We start from the raw sequence: 14,970 nt of genomic DNA on the forward strand, positions 1-14,970 counted from the left end.
TTTAATCAGGTCAGTACCCACAAGGCCGTGGGGCCCAATGCTATTCCAGGTTTGCGTTCTCAGATCATGTCCCGGTCTGTAATCCCCACGTGTTTTAAGATGACCACCATCATTCAAATCAAATCAAACTTTATTAGTCACACGAGTCGAATACAACAAGTGTAGACTCTACCGTGAAATGCTTTACTTTTACAAGCCCTTAACCAACAGTGTAGTTCAAGAAGAATAAAATATTTACCAAGTAGATTAAAATAAAAATGTAATCATAGAAAGTTACACAATAAGAATAACAATTTCTGTTCCTAAGAACTCTAAGACTTCTTGCCACAATGACTACCACCCTGTAGCATTCACATTAGTAATCAGGAAGTGCTTTGAGAGGCACTATGATACACATCAACTCTACCATCCCAGACACCCTAGAACAATTCCAATTAGCATACCGCCCCAACAAATTCATAGACGACAAGTTGCACTCCACACTGCCATCACCCACCTAGATAAGAGGAATACCTCTTTTTCAGGACCCTGTCTTTCAAAGATCATTTGTAAAAAAAATTAAAATAACTTCACAGATCTTCATTGCAAAGGGTTTAAACACTGTTTACCATGCGTGTTCAATGAACCATAAACAATTAATGAACATGCACCTGTGGAACGTTCGTTAAGACACTAACAGCCTACAGACGGTAGGCAATTAAGGTCACAGTTATGAAAACTTAGGACACTAAAGAGGCCTTTCTACTGACTCTGAAAAACACCAAAAGAAAGATGCCCCTGCTCATTTGTGTGAACCTGCCTTAGGCATGCTGCAAGGAGCCATGAGGACTGTAGATGTGGCCAGGGCAATAAATTGCAATGTCCGTACTGTGAGATGCCTAAGACAGCACTACAGGGAGACAGGACGGACAGCTGATCATCCTCGCAGTGGCAGACCACGTGTAACAACACCTGCACAGGATCTGTACATCCGAACATCACACCTGCGGGACAGTTACAGCACGGCAAAAACAACTACCCAAGTTACACGTGGTTTGCTCACCAGGGGTGATGGTCGGATTTGCGTTTATCGTTGAGGGAATGAGTGTTACACCGAGGCCTGTACTCTGGAGCGGGATTGATCGGGAGGTGGAGGGTCCATCATGGTCTGGGGCGGTGTGTCACAGCATCATCGGACTGAGCTTGTTGTAATTGCAGGCAATCTCAATTCTGTGCGTTACAGGGAAGACATCCTCTTTCCTCATGTGGTACCCTTCCTGCAGGCTCATCCTGACATGACCCTCCATCATGACAATGCCACCAGCCATACTGCTCGTTCTGTATGTGATTTCCTGCAAGACAGAAATGTCAGTGTTCTGCCATGGCCAACGAAGAGCCTGGATCTCAATCCCAATGAGCACGTCTGGGACCTGTTGGAACGGAGGGTGAGGGCTAGGGCCATTCCCCCCAGATATTTCTGGGAACTTGCAGGTGCCTTGGTGGAAGAGTGGGGTAACATCTCACAGCAAGAACTGGCAAGTCTGGTGCAGTCCATGAGGAGGAGATGCACTGCAGTACTTAATGCAGCTGGTGGCCACACCAGATACTGACTGATATTTTTGATTTTGAACCCCCCTTTGTTCAGGGACACATTATTCCATTTCTGTTAGTCACATGTCTGTGGAACTTGTTCAGTTTATGTCTCAGTTGATGAAACTTATGTTCATACAGATATTTACACATGTTAAGTTTGCTGAAAATAAAACGCAGTTGACAGTGAGAGGACGTTTCTTGGCAGGCCTTATCACCGGCGACAGTGAGACAGCCTACAGGGAGGTCAGTGACCTGGTAGTGTGGTGCCGGAACAATAACCTCTCACTCAACGTCAGTAAGACCAAGGAGCTGTTTGAGGACTACAGGAAACGGAGGGGACGAGAACGCACTCATCCACATCGACGGGGCTGCAGTGGAGCGGGTCGAGGTCGTCAAGTTCCTCAGGGTTCACATGCACACAGTCGTGAAGAAGGCGCGACAGCACCTCTTTCCCCCTCAGGAGGTGGAAAGGTTTGGCATGGGCCCTAAATCCTCAAAATGTTCTACAACGGTAGCATTGAGAGCATCTTCACTGACCGCATCACTACTTGTTATGACAAGAGCACTGCCCTCGATCGCGCAGACGGCCCAGTACACCACTGGGGCTGAGCTCCCTGCCATCCAGGACCTCTATATCAGGCGGTGTGAAAGGAAAACCCGGAAAATTGTTAAAGACTCCAGCCATCCAAGCTATCGACTGTTCTCTCTGCCTCTGCATGGCAGGCGGTACACCGTGCATCAAGTCTGAAACCAACAGACTCCTGAAGAGCTAGTAGCCCCATGCCATAAGACTGCTAAATAGAGAACTAAATATCAATCTGAGTTGACGTTTGTATCTTATTGTTATTTTTGCACTGCACACTCACAGGGCCCTACAGGCTACACACACTGATACTCCAACATACACACACACCAACACACACTACACACACTGATACTCCAGCACACACACACAAACTCCATCATTTATAATATGCACATACATTTATACTGACTCTACACACACACACGCACTCACATACAATCATCATATACGCTGCTGCTACTCTGTTTATCATATATCCTGATGCCTAGTCACCTGACCCCTATACATATCTACCTCTATCACGTCAGTATCCCTGCTCAGTGTAAATTATGGTGCTGGAACTGACCCTGTATATAGTATGCTTCATTGGAGGCTGCTGAGGGGAAGACGGCTCATAGTAAAGGCTGGAATGGAAGGAATGGAATGGTATACAAATGAAAACCATGTGTTTGATGCCATTCCACTCACTCCATTCCAGCCTTTACTATGAGCTGTCCTGTCATCAGCAGCCTTCACTGGTATGCTTATTTTGTATTCTACTCTCTTATTTTTTATCTTCCATGTTTTTCTTCTGCCTTTTTAGTGCCACGGTGCCTTGCGAAAGTATTCGGCCCCCTTGAACTTTGCGACCTTTTGCCACATTTCAGGCTTCAAACATAAAGATATAAAACAGTATTTTTTTGTGATGAATCAACAACAAGTGGGACACAATCATGAAGTGGAACGATATTTATTGGATATTTCAAACTTTTTTAACCATTCAAAAACTGAAAAATTGGGCGTGCAAAATTATTCAGCCCCTTTACTTTCAGTGCAGCAAACTCTCTCCAGAAGTTCAGTGAGGATCTCTGAATGATCCAATGTTGACCTAAATGACTAATGATGATAAATACAATCCACCTGTGTGTAATCAAGTCTCTGTATAAATGCACCTGCACTGTGATAGTCTCAGAGGTCTGTTAAAAGCGCAGAGAGCATCACGAAGAACAAGGAACACACCAGGCAGGTCCGAGATACTGTTGTGAAGAAGTTTAAAGCCGGATTTGGATACAAAAAGATTTCCCAAGCTTTAAACATCCCAAGGAGCACTGTGCAAGCGATAATATTGAAATGGAAGGAGTATCAGACCACTGAAAATCTACCAAGACCTGGCCGTCCCTCTAAACTTTCAGCTCATACAAGGAGAAGACTGATCAGAGATGCAGCCAAGAGGCCCATGATCACTCTGGATGAACTGCAGAGATCTACAGCTGAGGTGGGAGACTCTGTCCATAGGACAACAAGCAGTCGTATATTGCACAAATCTGGCCTTTATGGAAGAGTGGCAAGAAGAAAGCCCTTTCTTAAAGATATCCATAAAAAGTGTTGTTTAAAGTTTGCCACAAGCCACCTGGGAGACACACCAAACATGTGGAAGAAGGTGCTCTGGTCAGATGAAACCAAAATTGAACTTTTTGGCAACAATGCAAAACGTTATGTTTGGCGTAAAAGCAACACAGCTCATCACCCTGAACACACCATCCCCACTGTCAAACATGGTGGTGGCAGCATCATGGTTTGGGCCTGCTTTTCTTCAGCAGGGACAGGGAAGATGGTTAAAATTGATGGGAAGATGGATGGAGCCAAATACAGGACCATTCTGGAAGAAAACCTGATGGAGTCTGCAAAAACCTGAGACTGGGACGGAGATTTGTCTTCCAACAAGACAATGATCCAAAACATAAAGCAAAATCTACAATGGAATGGTTCAAAAATACATATCCAGGTGTTAGAATGGCCAAGTCAAAGTCCAGACCTGAATCCAATCAAGAATCTGTGGAAAGAACTGAAAACTGCTGTTCAAATGCTCTCCATCCAACCTCACTGAGCTCGAGCTGTTTTGCAAGGAGGAATGGGAAAAAATGTCAGTCTCTCGATGTGCAAAACTGATAGAGACATACCCCAAGCGACTTACAGCTGTAATCGCAGCAAAAGGTGGCGCTACAAAGTATTAACTTAAGGGGGCTGAATAATTTTGCACGCCCAATTTTTCAGTTTTTGATTTGTTAAAAAAAGTTTGAAATATCCAATAAATGTCGTTCCACTTCATGATTGTGTCCCACTTGTTGTTGATTCTTCACAAAAAAATACAGTTTTATATCTTTATGTTTGAAGCCTGAAATGTGGCAAAAGGTCGCAAAGTTCAAGGGGGCCGAATACTTTCGCAAGGCACTGTACATTGTTATTGATTACTGCACTGTTGGGGCTAGAGCTTGCAAGAAAAGCATTTCACTGTACTTGTGCATGTGACATTAAAACAGTGACACAAACACACACCGCTATCTGTCTGTCAATTGCTAACTGTTGTTCTGTTGTTCTCTCTCTCTCCGTCTCTCTCTTTCTCTCTATATATATATAGGTGGTCCCACTGGCGTTAGTCTGTCTGCTGATTGGTTGCTCTCTCTCTGAGGCGGAGTCTCGTCTGGAGTCCCACCCAGTGGTGCGTGACGCTGTAGAGGCTTGTCTGACATCATCACCAGGAGACCAGAACTCCACAAATCATTGACTTCCTATAGTTGGAAACTTTATGATACTATAGTATTATAATTATACTATACTTTGATTAACTATACTTTAATAATATGTTTTGATAAGATCAGTTCGTAACCTCTAAAGGAATGTGGTGGATGTAACCTTAAAGTTCATTTATCTTCCATTTACGAACATAAAACACTACATAGTATGATAACATTCAGAAAGTATTCAGACCCATTGACATTTCCCACATTTTGTTACGTTACAGTCTTATTCTAAAATGGATTAAAAATAATTTAAAAACCTGCAATCTGTACACAATACCCCATAATTATAAAGTGAAAACAGGTTTGTAGAAGGTTTGCAAATGTATAAAAAACAAACAGAAATAGCTTATTTACATATGTATTCAGACCCTTTGATATGAGAATCGAAATTGAGTTCAAGTGCATCCTGTTTCCATTGATCATCCTTGAGATGTTTCTACAACTTTACCTGTGGTAAATTCAATTGATTGGACATGATTTGTAAAAGGCACATACCTATCTATATAAGGTCCCACAGTTGACAGTGCATGTCAGAGCAAAAACCAAGCTATGAGGTCGAAGGAATTGTCCGTAGAGCTCCGAGACAGGCACCATCCCGATTGGTGAAGCATGGTGGTGGCAGCATCATGCTGTTGGGATGTTTTTGAGCTGCAGGGACTGGGAGACTAGTCAGGATCGAGGAAAAGATGAACAGAGAAAAGTACAGAGAGATTTGTGAAGAAAACCTGCTCCAGAGTGCTCAGGACCTCAGACTGGGGCGAAGGTTCACCTTACCGTAAGCACACAGCCAAGACAACGCAGTAGTGGCTTCGGGACAAGTCTCTGAATACCCTTGAGTTACCCAGCCAGAGCCCGGACTTGAACCCGATCAAACATCTCTGGAGAGACCTGAAAATAGCTGTGCAGCAACGCTCCCCATCCAACCTGACAGCACTTGAGAGGACCTGCAGAGAAGAATGGGAGAAACTCCCCAAATACAGGTGTGCCAAGCTTGTAGCATCATTCCCAGGACTTGAGTCTCTAATCGCTGCCAAAGGTGCTTCAACAAAGTTCTGAGTAAAGAGTCTGTATATTTATGTAAATTTGATATTTCCATTTTTTATTTGTAATAAATTTTCAACAATATATATATATATATATATTGTTTTGCTTTGTCATTATGGGATGTTGTGTTTAGATTGACGAGGATAAAAAAAAAATATTTAATACATTTTAGAATAAGGCTGTAACAGTTCATCTTTCAATCACCCATGTGGGTATATGAGGAGATGGGAGAGGTGGGACTCGCAGCTCATCAAGCGTCACAAATTGAACCAAGTTCTATTTTAGCGCCTGGCTACGCAGACGATCCTGGTTACACGTGAGCAGTGTGGGTGCAATGATTGAATAACATGTATGTGTAAATTTAATTTGCACATACAGCAGACTGTAACCATGTCACTGTAACCATGACAACAAGGTAGCACCAGAGGGCAGTAGAACAGCAGACTGTAACCATGACAATAAGGTAGCACCAGAGGGCAGTAGAACAGCGGACTGTAACCATGACAACAAGGTAGTGCCAGGGGGCAGTAGAACAGCAGACTGTAACCATGACAACAAGGTAGCACCAGAGGGCAGTAGAACAGCGGACTGTACCCATGACAACAAGGTAGCGCCAGCGGGCAGTAGAACAGCAGACTGTAACCATGACAACAAGGTAGCACCAGAGGGCAGTAGAACAGCGGACTGTAACCATGACAATGACAACAAGGTAGCGCCAGAGGGCAGTAGAACAGCAGACTGTAACCATGACAATAAGGCAACACCAGAGGGCAGTAGAACAGCAGACTGTAACCATGACAAGTCAGCACCAGAGGGCAGTGGAACAGCAGACTGTAACCATGACAAGTCAGCACCAGAGGGCAGTGGAACAGCAGACTGTAACCATGACAAGTCAGCACCAGAGGGCAGTGGAACAGCAGACTGTAACCATGACAACAAGGCAGCACCAGAGGGCAGTAGAAGAGCATACTGTAACCATGACAATAAGGCAGCACCAGAGGGCAGTAGAACATAACATGAGAAAATCTACTGCAACTGTAGTTGGAAACAAAGCCGTACGTTGAGTTCCTGCCTGGGTTAGATGCGTTGGTGTTGCATTGCAGATTGTTATATCATATGATGTGGTTAGCTGCTATGTTAAACACCTATTGAGGCGTTGTGAGATCTGGCATTCGTCCGCAATGTAGTAGGGCAGGAACTCGACCGTATAGAGACGTTGGAGCTGGACGCCACGTTGTTACCTCTGAACATTCCATTCACCCACTCATGAGCTGTGATGTTCAGACATTTCCATCAATTGCTATTAGACAATCTTGACCGGAAACCTGTGGGCCACATGGTTAGAATATCAGCACCTATAAGCCAATATGTCAAATATCAGTGGTCGCCAACATGTCAAAGCTGTGATCCGACTCTAGCTATTTGGAGTTATCTGTGAACAAAGCCTATGTTCTGACACAGTCCTGAGGTCTCATTGGTTCACTTCCAGTTATAAGAAAATCTGTTTCAGACCGTTTTCTAAAACAATTTCTTCAAAGCAAGTTTACCTAAACAGTCAAAGGACATAGAACATACTTGAGAATATTCTAAACTTTCCACAATGCATCCGTGTTTCCTGACATTAATCAACATTTTAAATGTAAAATCTCCTGTAGGGATCCGTCTCCCAGCGAGATAATATTTATCACAAAAAAAAGGTCCAAATGTATCCCACAGCAAATGTAGCATTGTACTTATACTGACAGTGTCTGTTTCTGCCTTGTGTCCGTGAGGCTACGGCTCAGATTGGACTGTGGTGTAACACATCCTCAATCCCTCTGTGGCAAATTAAAAGACACACACACACACACACACACGCACACGCACACGCACACACACATATATAGAGGATTAGAGTAACATGGGTGCTGTTCTTTCTCAGAGTGACTGAGCTGCTTTAGATCCGGTATCCTGGAGCCAATGTGGCACTCCTGGTGCACTGTACACAGTACACACACTACACACACAGTACAGATACACTACACACACACTACACACACACTACACAAACTGAACAGAATCTAAAGGGATCTCACTCTCCTCTTCACAAAATAGTTAGTCTTTATCTGAACTAGATCTTTTACAAAAGAGTTTAAATGTTCGAGTCAGTGGAAATCTTATGCATGGTACCTTTAAGCAGCAACACATTTCAACTAAACAGTATTTTTCGTTTAAAATATTTTATTTGATTCATTATTATACATTAAAATACATTAGAATCTTCATTTGAAACTTTACATGGTGTTCCCAAGGTTATGTCACACAAGATTGACAGCCGAACGGACCAATAGCAGCATAGACATGTCCCACAGCACCACCAACCAACCAATAGGACTTGATTGACGCCCAAAACAAAACAAACATAGACTGCGTAGACTGAGCCTGAGAGAATCATAGTGCACATCTCTGTCTCAACCCTGTGTAAAGATATGTTACAGTGTAGATATATAGATGAGGACTTCGCTCTAAACTACAAGTGTCAAAGCCCATCCTGTTTGATCTTATCCATAAATATATTCAATACATCCAGATAACCCTTCAGTCAGGTACGACAACAACAACAACAACAATACCAGCTGTACCGCTAATAATGAGATTAAAGATAGAGATATAGATGTCTCTCTTCTCTCTCTCTTGACACCATGGTTGCAGTAAAAGCCCATTTATGCTTGATCCGAAAAAAAAATGTGGTCGGAGGCTCTGAACGGAAGGTGTGACACAATTGCAGAGCCTCCAGAGGCACACGGAGACCAAACTGAGCTCTGTACCGCATATCGCCTTGGGCCTCCCCAACTCTGTACCAATGCGAAGGGTTCCGTATAGCTCCTCATTGACATGATTGGTTGACAATCTCACTTCCTTGACAACAGCTCTGCGCTGCTCCGCGATGGGCAAGAAGAATGAATTGCCCTGACTTCTGCAGAGACCGTAAACACCGTAAATGGTGCTCCGGCCAATGCAGACGTCGGATTTGACCACGCAACGTCTTTATTAAGACTGTAGTGATCACCGTCCCACATGGTTAAATCCCGCCTGCGTCATATCGCTTGACAAAACAACTGAACGCAACAACACAGACGCAGATCAGGGGTGCGTTACCTTGACAACTCAACAACAACAACCTTCACGGGTCTGACAGAAAAGCAGACACTTAAACAGGTTCGGTACTAGTGATGAGCGATTAACGGAAATGTTGTACTTTTTTTTTTAGCTATTAAACAACTAATTGACTGAAGTCAGTTCAATTACTTGAATTACATTTTTTTTGTGTGTGTGAGCCCAACACACAAATCATTCAAGAGAGAAATCAAGTCAAGAACTATGTGGGACGCTGGGCTGAAGGGAGTTGTAGTTTTCATAGACGGGTTGGATTCGCAACTATGGGGCAAAACAGAGGGTTCGTATCCATTCTTATCTAATGTTTATTGAAAACGTAAATAAATGTATTGATGAGCTAGCAATTTTTTTTGTTGCCATATTAGCATTGACATGAAATCAGCCAAAACAAGACATGATATCAATAATAACGAGAAACATCCAGAATCCCCACACGCTAGTTTCTTGTCATTCTTTCTAGCAATCTGGCCATCCAGAATCACAACAACAGGTTGACTTCTGCCCCACGGAAGCGCGCACATCGTTTTCGTGATATCAGCTAACCCATCCATCTATATTAAGCAAATATTCAATTTATTAGTTCAGTGCAGAAACATGGGTAATTAACTACAATGCCCATAATCCATTGCGCCCGTTCTTTCCTGCTTCTACAGAGACCGATACACGTTTACGCCTGCTCTGTTAGGTGAGATACACACAGACCGCAATGTGCACAACACAATGACAAAAGGGACAGAGACAGTTGGTGAAAGTACGTCTTATCTTCTTTGAAGAACTAGTCAAATTATTTACCCAGACAGCTCTGCGGCATACTTAGGCAGGCTAGCTAAATAGGATGACAAGACAGTACAGTATGGGGAGTACAGATATAATATTAGATGGGCTGGCTGGCAGCTACTGCCTGAACAGATATGAGACCATGACTTTAAAGAATGAAAAATAATAAAAGAATTTAATAAAACCTAAGTAAATATGCACAACTGAAATATTGTATTTTTTCATAGTAATTTCAATATGCTCTATTGGTGTCTACCCAATGTGGACCTGACAGAGTCAATGGAATATTTTCTACATGTTTTGGCAATTGAATGTTCACTAGTTTCGGCTTTGGAATTTCTATTAAAGAGCAAAATATATATATATATATATATTTAATTTCATGATTCCATAATGCATTTAAAATATATTTTAATTATCGAAATGGGAAAAAAAACATGATTATATTTTAATAATAGAAACGAAACCGAACCAACTTCAAAAAGCACTAATCGCTCAGCACTATTCGGGTACCAAGCATTATAGGGAACCCTCCTTTCCTGAGATTCCCTGAGATTCTCTGAGATCCTCTGAGATCCTCTGAGATCCTCTGAGATCCTCTGAGATCCTGTGAGATTCCCTGAGATTCTCTGAGATTCTCTGAGATTCTAATGTCAGTCTTCAAACACTGAGCTTCAGAATGACACTACAGTAATCTTATCAAGTATAGATACATGGTTTGTTGCTTATACATTATATAAATATATAGTTTGGTTGTAACTTTGAATACATTCCCCCAATGCCTATTGTCACAGGGAGGTATATGTTTATGGCTAAGTGATACAAGTTAACCTGTATGTGATGTCAGTACCTTGTGCTCTCAGGTTAACCTAAGAAAAGTGGTTTCTAAACTAACCATATTTCTGTCTGGGACCCAGGAGGAATTGGTCTCCACTTTGAGTCCTGTTTGGGGAGAACCGGTCTAGGGTGTAATTCTGTTTAACAACACACCTATTCACAAACACAAAATACGCATGTCATCATGACGTCCAGAATATACACCCCTCTATACAGTAGAGAATATACACCCCTCTAGACAGTAGAGAATATACACCCCTCTATACAGTAGAGAATATACACCCCTCTAGACAGTAGAGAATATACACCCCTCTAGACAGTAGAGTATATACACCCCTCTAGACAGTAGAGAATATACACCCCTCTAGACAGTAGAGAATATACACCCCTCTAGACAGTAGAGAATATACACCCCTCTATACAGTAGAGAATATACACCCCTCTATACAGTAGAGAATATACACCCCTCTATACAGTAGAGAATATACACCCCTCCAGACAGTAGAGAATATACACCCCTCCAGACAGTAGAGAATATACACCCCTCTAGACAGTAGAGAATATACACCCCTCTATACAGTAGAGAATATACACCCCTCTATACAGTAGAGAATATACACCCCTCTATACTGTAGAGAATATACACCCCTCTATACAGTAGAGAATATACACCCCTCTATACAGTAGAGAATACACACCCCTCTATACAGTAAAGAATATACACCCCTCTATACAGTAGAGAATATACACCCCTCTATACAGTAGATCATATACACCCCTCTATACAGTAGATCATATACACCCCTCTATACAGTAGAGAATAAACACCCCTCCAGACAGTAGAGAATATACACCGCTCTATACAGTAGAGAATATACACCCCTCTATACAGTAGAGAATATACACCCCTCTATACAGTAGAGAATATACACCCCTCTATACAGTAGAGAATATACACCCCTCTATACAGTAGAGAATATACACCCCTCTATACAGTAGAGAATATACACCCCTCTATACAGTAGAGAATATACACCCCTCTATACAGTAGAGAATATACACCCCTCTATACAGTAGAGAATATACACCCCTCTATACAGTAGAGAATATACACCCCTCTATACAGTAGAGAATATACACCCCTCTATACAGTAGAGAATATACACCCCTCTAGACAGTAGAGAATATACACCCCTCTATACAGTAGAGAATATACACCCCTCTAGACAGTAGAGAATATACACCCCTCTAGACAGTAGAGAATATACACCCCTCTATACAGTAGAGAATATACACCCCTCTAGACAGTAGAGAATATACACCCCTCTAGACAGTAGAGAATATACACCCCTCTAGACAGTAGAGAATATACACCCCTCTATACAGTAGAGAATATACACCCCTCTATACAGTAGAGAATATACACCCCTCTAGACAGTAGAGAATATACACCCCTCTAGACAGTAGAGAATATACACCCCTCTATACAGTAGAGAATATACACCCCTCTATACAGTAGAGAATATACACCCCTCTAGACAGTAGAGAATATACACCCCTCTAGACAGTAGAGAATATACACCCCTCTATACAGTAGAGAATATACACCCCTCCAGGAAAATAAAATCAGACATAAATACAATTGGTTTCTAGAAATATACAAATATCATTTTCACATGACATCTTATGGTTCGTAATATTATGATTGTTTCAGTTATACCCTTCCATAACAATAACAAGTACATGCCACTCTGACTTGGCAGAATCTACCTTCACCTGTGCAATACCTCCGGTATAGATATTCTTAACCTAGAGAGGGGATTATAAAGTGCTTTATGTGACTGTGATGCTTGCAGATCTAGAACGTCCAGTTCTATCTTCTGTGATAGAACTGGACGTCATAGATCATTACTATGTCCTTTGAGGGTTACATTTCTAGATCATCTAGTTCTATATCGCTCTCTTTGGGTTTCCTGCGTTTGGCTCTGGCTGGAGATCGGCTCCTCCTCTGGCCTTTCCCCCCAGACCCCTCACCTGCAGACGCCATCTTGTGTCCATCAGAGCCGGTTTCCTTGGTCTCAATGGGTGTTAAAGAGAGCATTGGTGAAACTGTGTTCTCCATAGATCCTGGCTGGGACTCCACAGAGGTTCTGGTCATCTGGCTTATCAGGGGGATTTCTCTGTTTCCCTCTTTCACCTCTTCATTCTCTTCTTCAGGATTCAACTCCTCCACAGCATCCTCCACCCCCACATTGCCCTCTGTGCCTTCCTCAGGAGTCTCTCCCTCCTCCTCTCCACTTGTCTCTCCTGCTGTGTTTTCATTCTCTTCCTCCTCTTCTTCCACCTTGAATTCAGACACCACATAGTTCTCCTCTGCCTCCTCTCCTCCATCCTCCTCCTCCTCTCCTCCTGTTTCATCCTCCTCAGCTGTTCCCTCTCCTGTCTCTACTCCCTCCTCACCCGCCTCCTCCCCCTCCCCCTCCTCCTCACCCGTCTCCTCCCCCTCTCCCATCACCTCATCCCCCTCTGCTGGTCCATCAACAGTGTTTTCATCTCCTCCTGCTTGATCCTCCTGCACTGCTTCAGCGTTCCCTGCTCCTTCCTGCTCCCCTTCTACTAACTCCTCCCCTCTCCAGTCTCCTCCGCATCCACGCCATCTTCTCCTGAAATTTCACCTCCCATCTCTCCTTCCTCCTCCTCCTCATCCTCTGTTCCCTCCACCGCTCCATCCTCCTGTTCTTCAGTCTCTATCTCCTCCTCTACTTCCCCCATCACAGACTCAGCTCCATCACTCTCCTGTACTTCCTCCTCTCCCTCAGTCACTCCTTCCTCTTCCTCCTCAGGGATAGCTTCCTCTATGACAACAGTTGGTATAATATCCTCCTTGGTCTCCTCCTCTTCCTCGTCTTTGTGTACCACCTCTGGATTCACACCCTCTTCTTCCTCTTTCTTCTCCTCCAATTCCAGGCGATCATTGTTCAACCCCTCCGTGGGTCTAGAGGGCGCAAGAGGCTTTGGGTCTTTCTTCATCAGCAGGATCTTCTGCAGATCAAACGCCATCATCACCGGCGCTGTGGCGACCACAGCTTCCATTTTGATTTGTTGGACATCTGCCTTCTTCCGTATGCAGGCGTCGCAGGGACAGTACTCATCCTCACCCTCGCTGCGCTGGTCACTAACATCCGCCCCCGAACCCTGCTCCTCGTCACTCTTGTTCACTGACTGAACCTTCATGACCTTCAAAGCACAGTCAAACTTTATTACGAATGTATGCAAAACATGACAATACACTTTACAATAAATTAGGAATTCAAAATATATTATGTAATAAAGTCTTACTTAAAAGTTTTTAAAAAAGCTGTTAAACTAAAATAGTGACTTTAAAGGTCATTTAGAAACCTTAGGTGTTGGCCCCTCCCACCTTTAGCCTCCGCCTCCTCTGGTCTGTAATGGTTGAATCGCGGGACAGGATAGGGGGGCGCGGCACGCCCCCCCGCCCTGCACGACCCCGGATCTTCCTCAGCTCACGATCAATGCTCGTCTGGATCCTCTTCTTCACCTCGTCTCTCAGCTCCGTGATCATAGTGTCCAACATCACATTGTTGTCTAGGTCCCAACGCACCTTCACAAACACAACAGTATTATCAAGATTGTTCATTAAAAAAATGATTGTGATGAATATGATGATGATGATGAATGTTGTTGTATCAGTACCTTGAACTCAGCCATGGCGTCGACATAGTGGGTCATAAACTGTTTCTCCAGCTTCTTCAGCAGGTTGAGAACCCAGACCGGGTCAGGGTCCTGGGAGACACGCTTGGTGAGCAGCGCTCGCTGGACTGACGGAGGTGTCCCTGAGCTAGGGGTGTCCTCCGGGGTGTCTCTCTCTATGTCAGTGGGGGACTTATAGGCCGTGCTGTTTGAAGAGGATGGGCTTCTTGGGGCTTTGAGGCTCTCAGGAGTCTGCATCATCTCACCTCTCCCTGCGGGCGACTCTGAGATCGCCTCATCCTCCCCTGGACTGCTCTGTACTCGGCTGGCGATGTCTGGGGTGGCCGTGTCTGAAAGCAGCTCTGCTGATACTCCTTCCCCTCCCTCTGTCTCTCCCTCTGTCTCTCCCTCTGTCTCTCCCTCTCCTCCCTCTGTCTCTCCCTCTCCTCCCTCTGTCTCTCCCTCTTCTTCCTCTGTCTCTCCTGCCTCCCCCACCCCTCCCTCTGT

At 43.7% G+C, this 14,970-nt stretch overlaps 2 protein-coding genes across 9 annotated transcripts in view; one reads left to right on the forward strand and one right to left on the reverse strand.

The window, feature by feature from the left end:
• The window catches only part of gckr (glucokinase (hexokinase 4) regulator), a 33,170-nt gene extending 21,920 nt beyond the window's left edge, over positions 1–11,250 (forward strand). For 2 of the 8 annotated variants that reach the window (XM_052485772.1, XM_052485780.1), the window contains 2 exons: positions 4,776–6,637; positions 6,692–11,250. In XM_052485772.1, the coding sequence (XP_052341732.1) occupies positions 4,776–4,825 (50 nt within the window). In that variant the 3' untranslated portion in view covers positions 4,826–6,637; positions 6,692–11,250. The remainder of the gene's footprint in view (positions 1–4,775; positions 6,638–6,691) is intronic. The other 6 variants (XM_052485776.1, XM_052485773.1, XM_052485774.1 and 3 more) reach the window with 6 other exon arrangements.
• A 2,018-nt stretch (positions 11,251–13,268) lies between these two features.
• LOC118379023 (retinitis pigmentosa 1-like 1 protein) lies at positions 13,269–14,926 on the reverse strand. The gene is made up of 3 exons (XM_035766027.2): positions 14,467–14,926; positions 14,174–14,374; positions 13,269–13,989 (listed from the first exon to the last, which is right to left on the reverse strand). The coding sequence occupies exons 1-3, from the start codon at positions 14,722–14,724 to the stop codon at positions 13,369–13,371; spliced, it is 1,080 nt and encodes a 359-aa protein (XP_035621920.2). The 5' UTR covers positions 14,725–14,926; the 3' UTR covers positions 13,269–13,368.
• Positions 14,927–14,970: the final 44 nt, after the last annotated feature.

This window comes from Oncorhynchus keta, chromosome 29 (assembly GCF_023373465.1).
Source record: "Oncorhynchus keta strain PuntledgeMale-10-30-2019 chromosome 29, Oket_V2, whole genome shotgun sequence".
Lineage (NCBI taxonomy): Eukaryota > Metazoa > Chordata > Actinopteri > Salmoniformes > Salmonidae > Oncorhynchus > Oncorhynchus keta.

Excerpts from the sequence above, each read along its gene's own strand:
- LOC118379023 (XM_035766027.2), bottom strand. The coding sequence starts at position 14,724 with ATGATGCAGACTCCTGAGAGCCTCAAAGCCCCAAGAAGCCCATCCTCT. Across the intron at positions 14,375-14,466 it reads ACGCCATGGCTGAGTTCAAG|GTGCGTTGGGACCTAGACAA; the intron begins GTACTGATACAA and ends GTGTTTGTGAAG. Across the intron at positions 13,990-14,173 it reads AGAGGAGGCGGAGGCTAAAG|GTCATGAAGGTTCAGTCAGT; the intron begins GTGGGAGGGGCC and ends TGTGCTTTGAAG.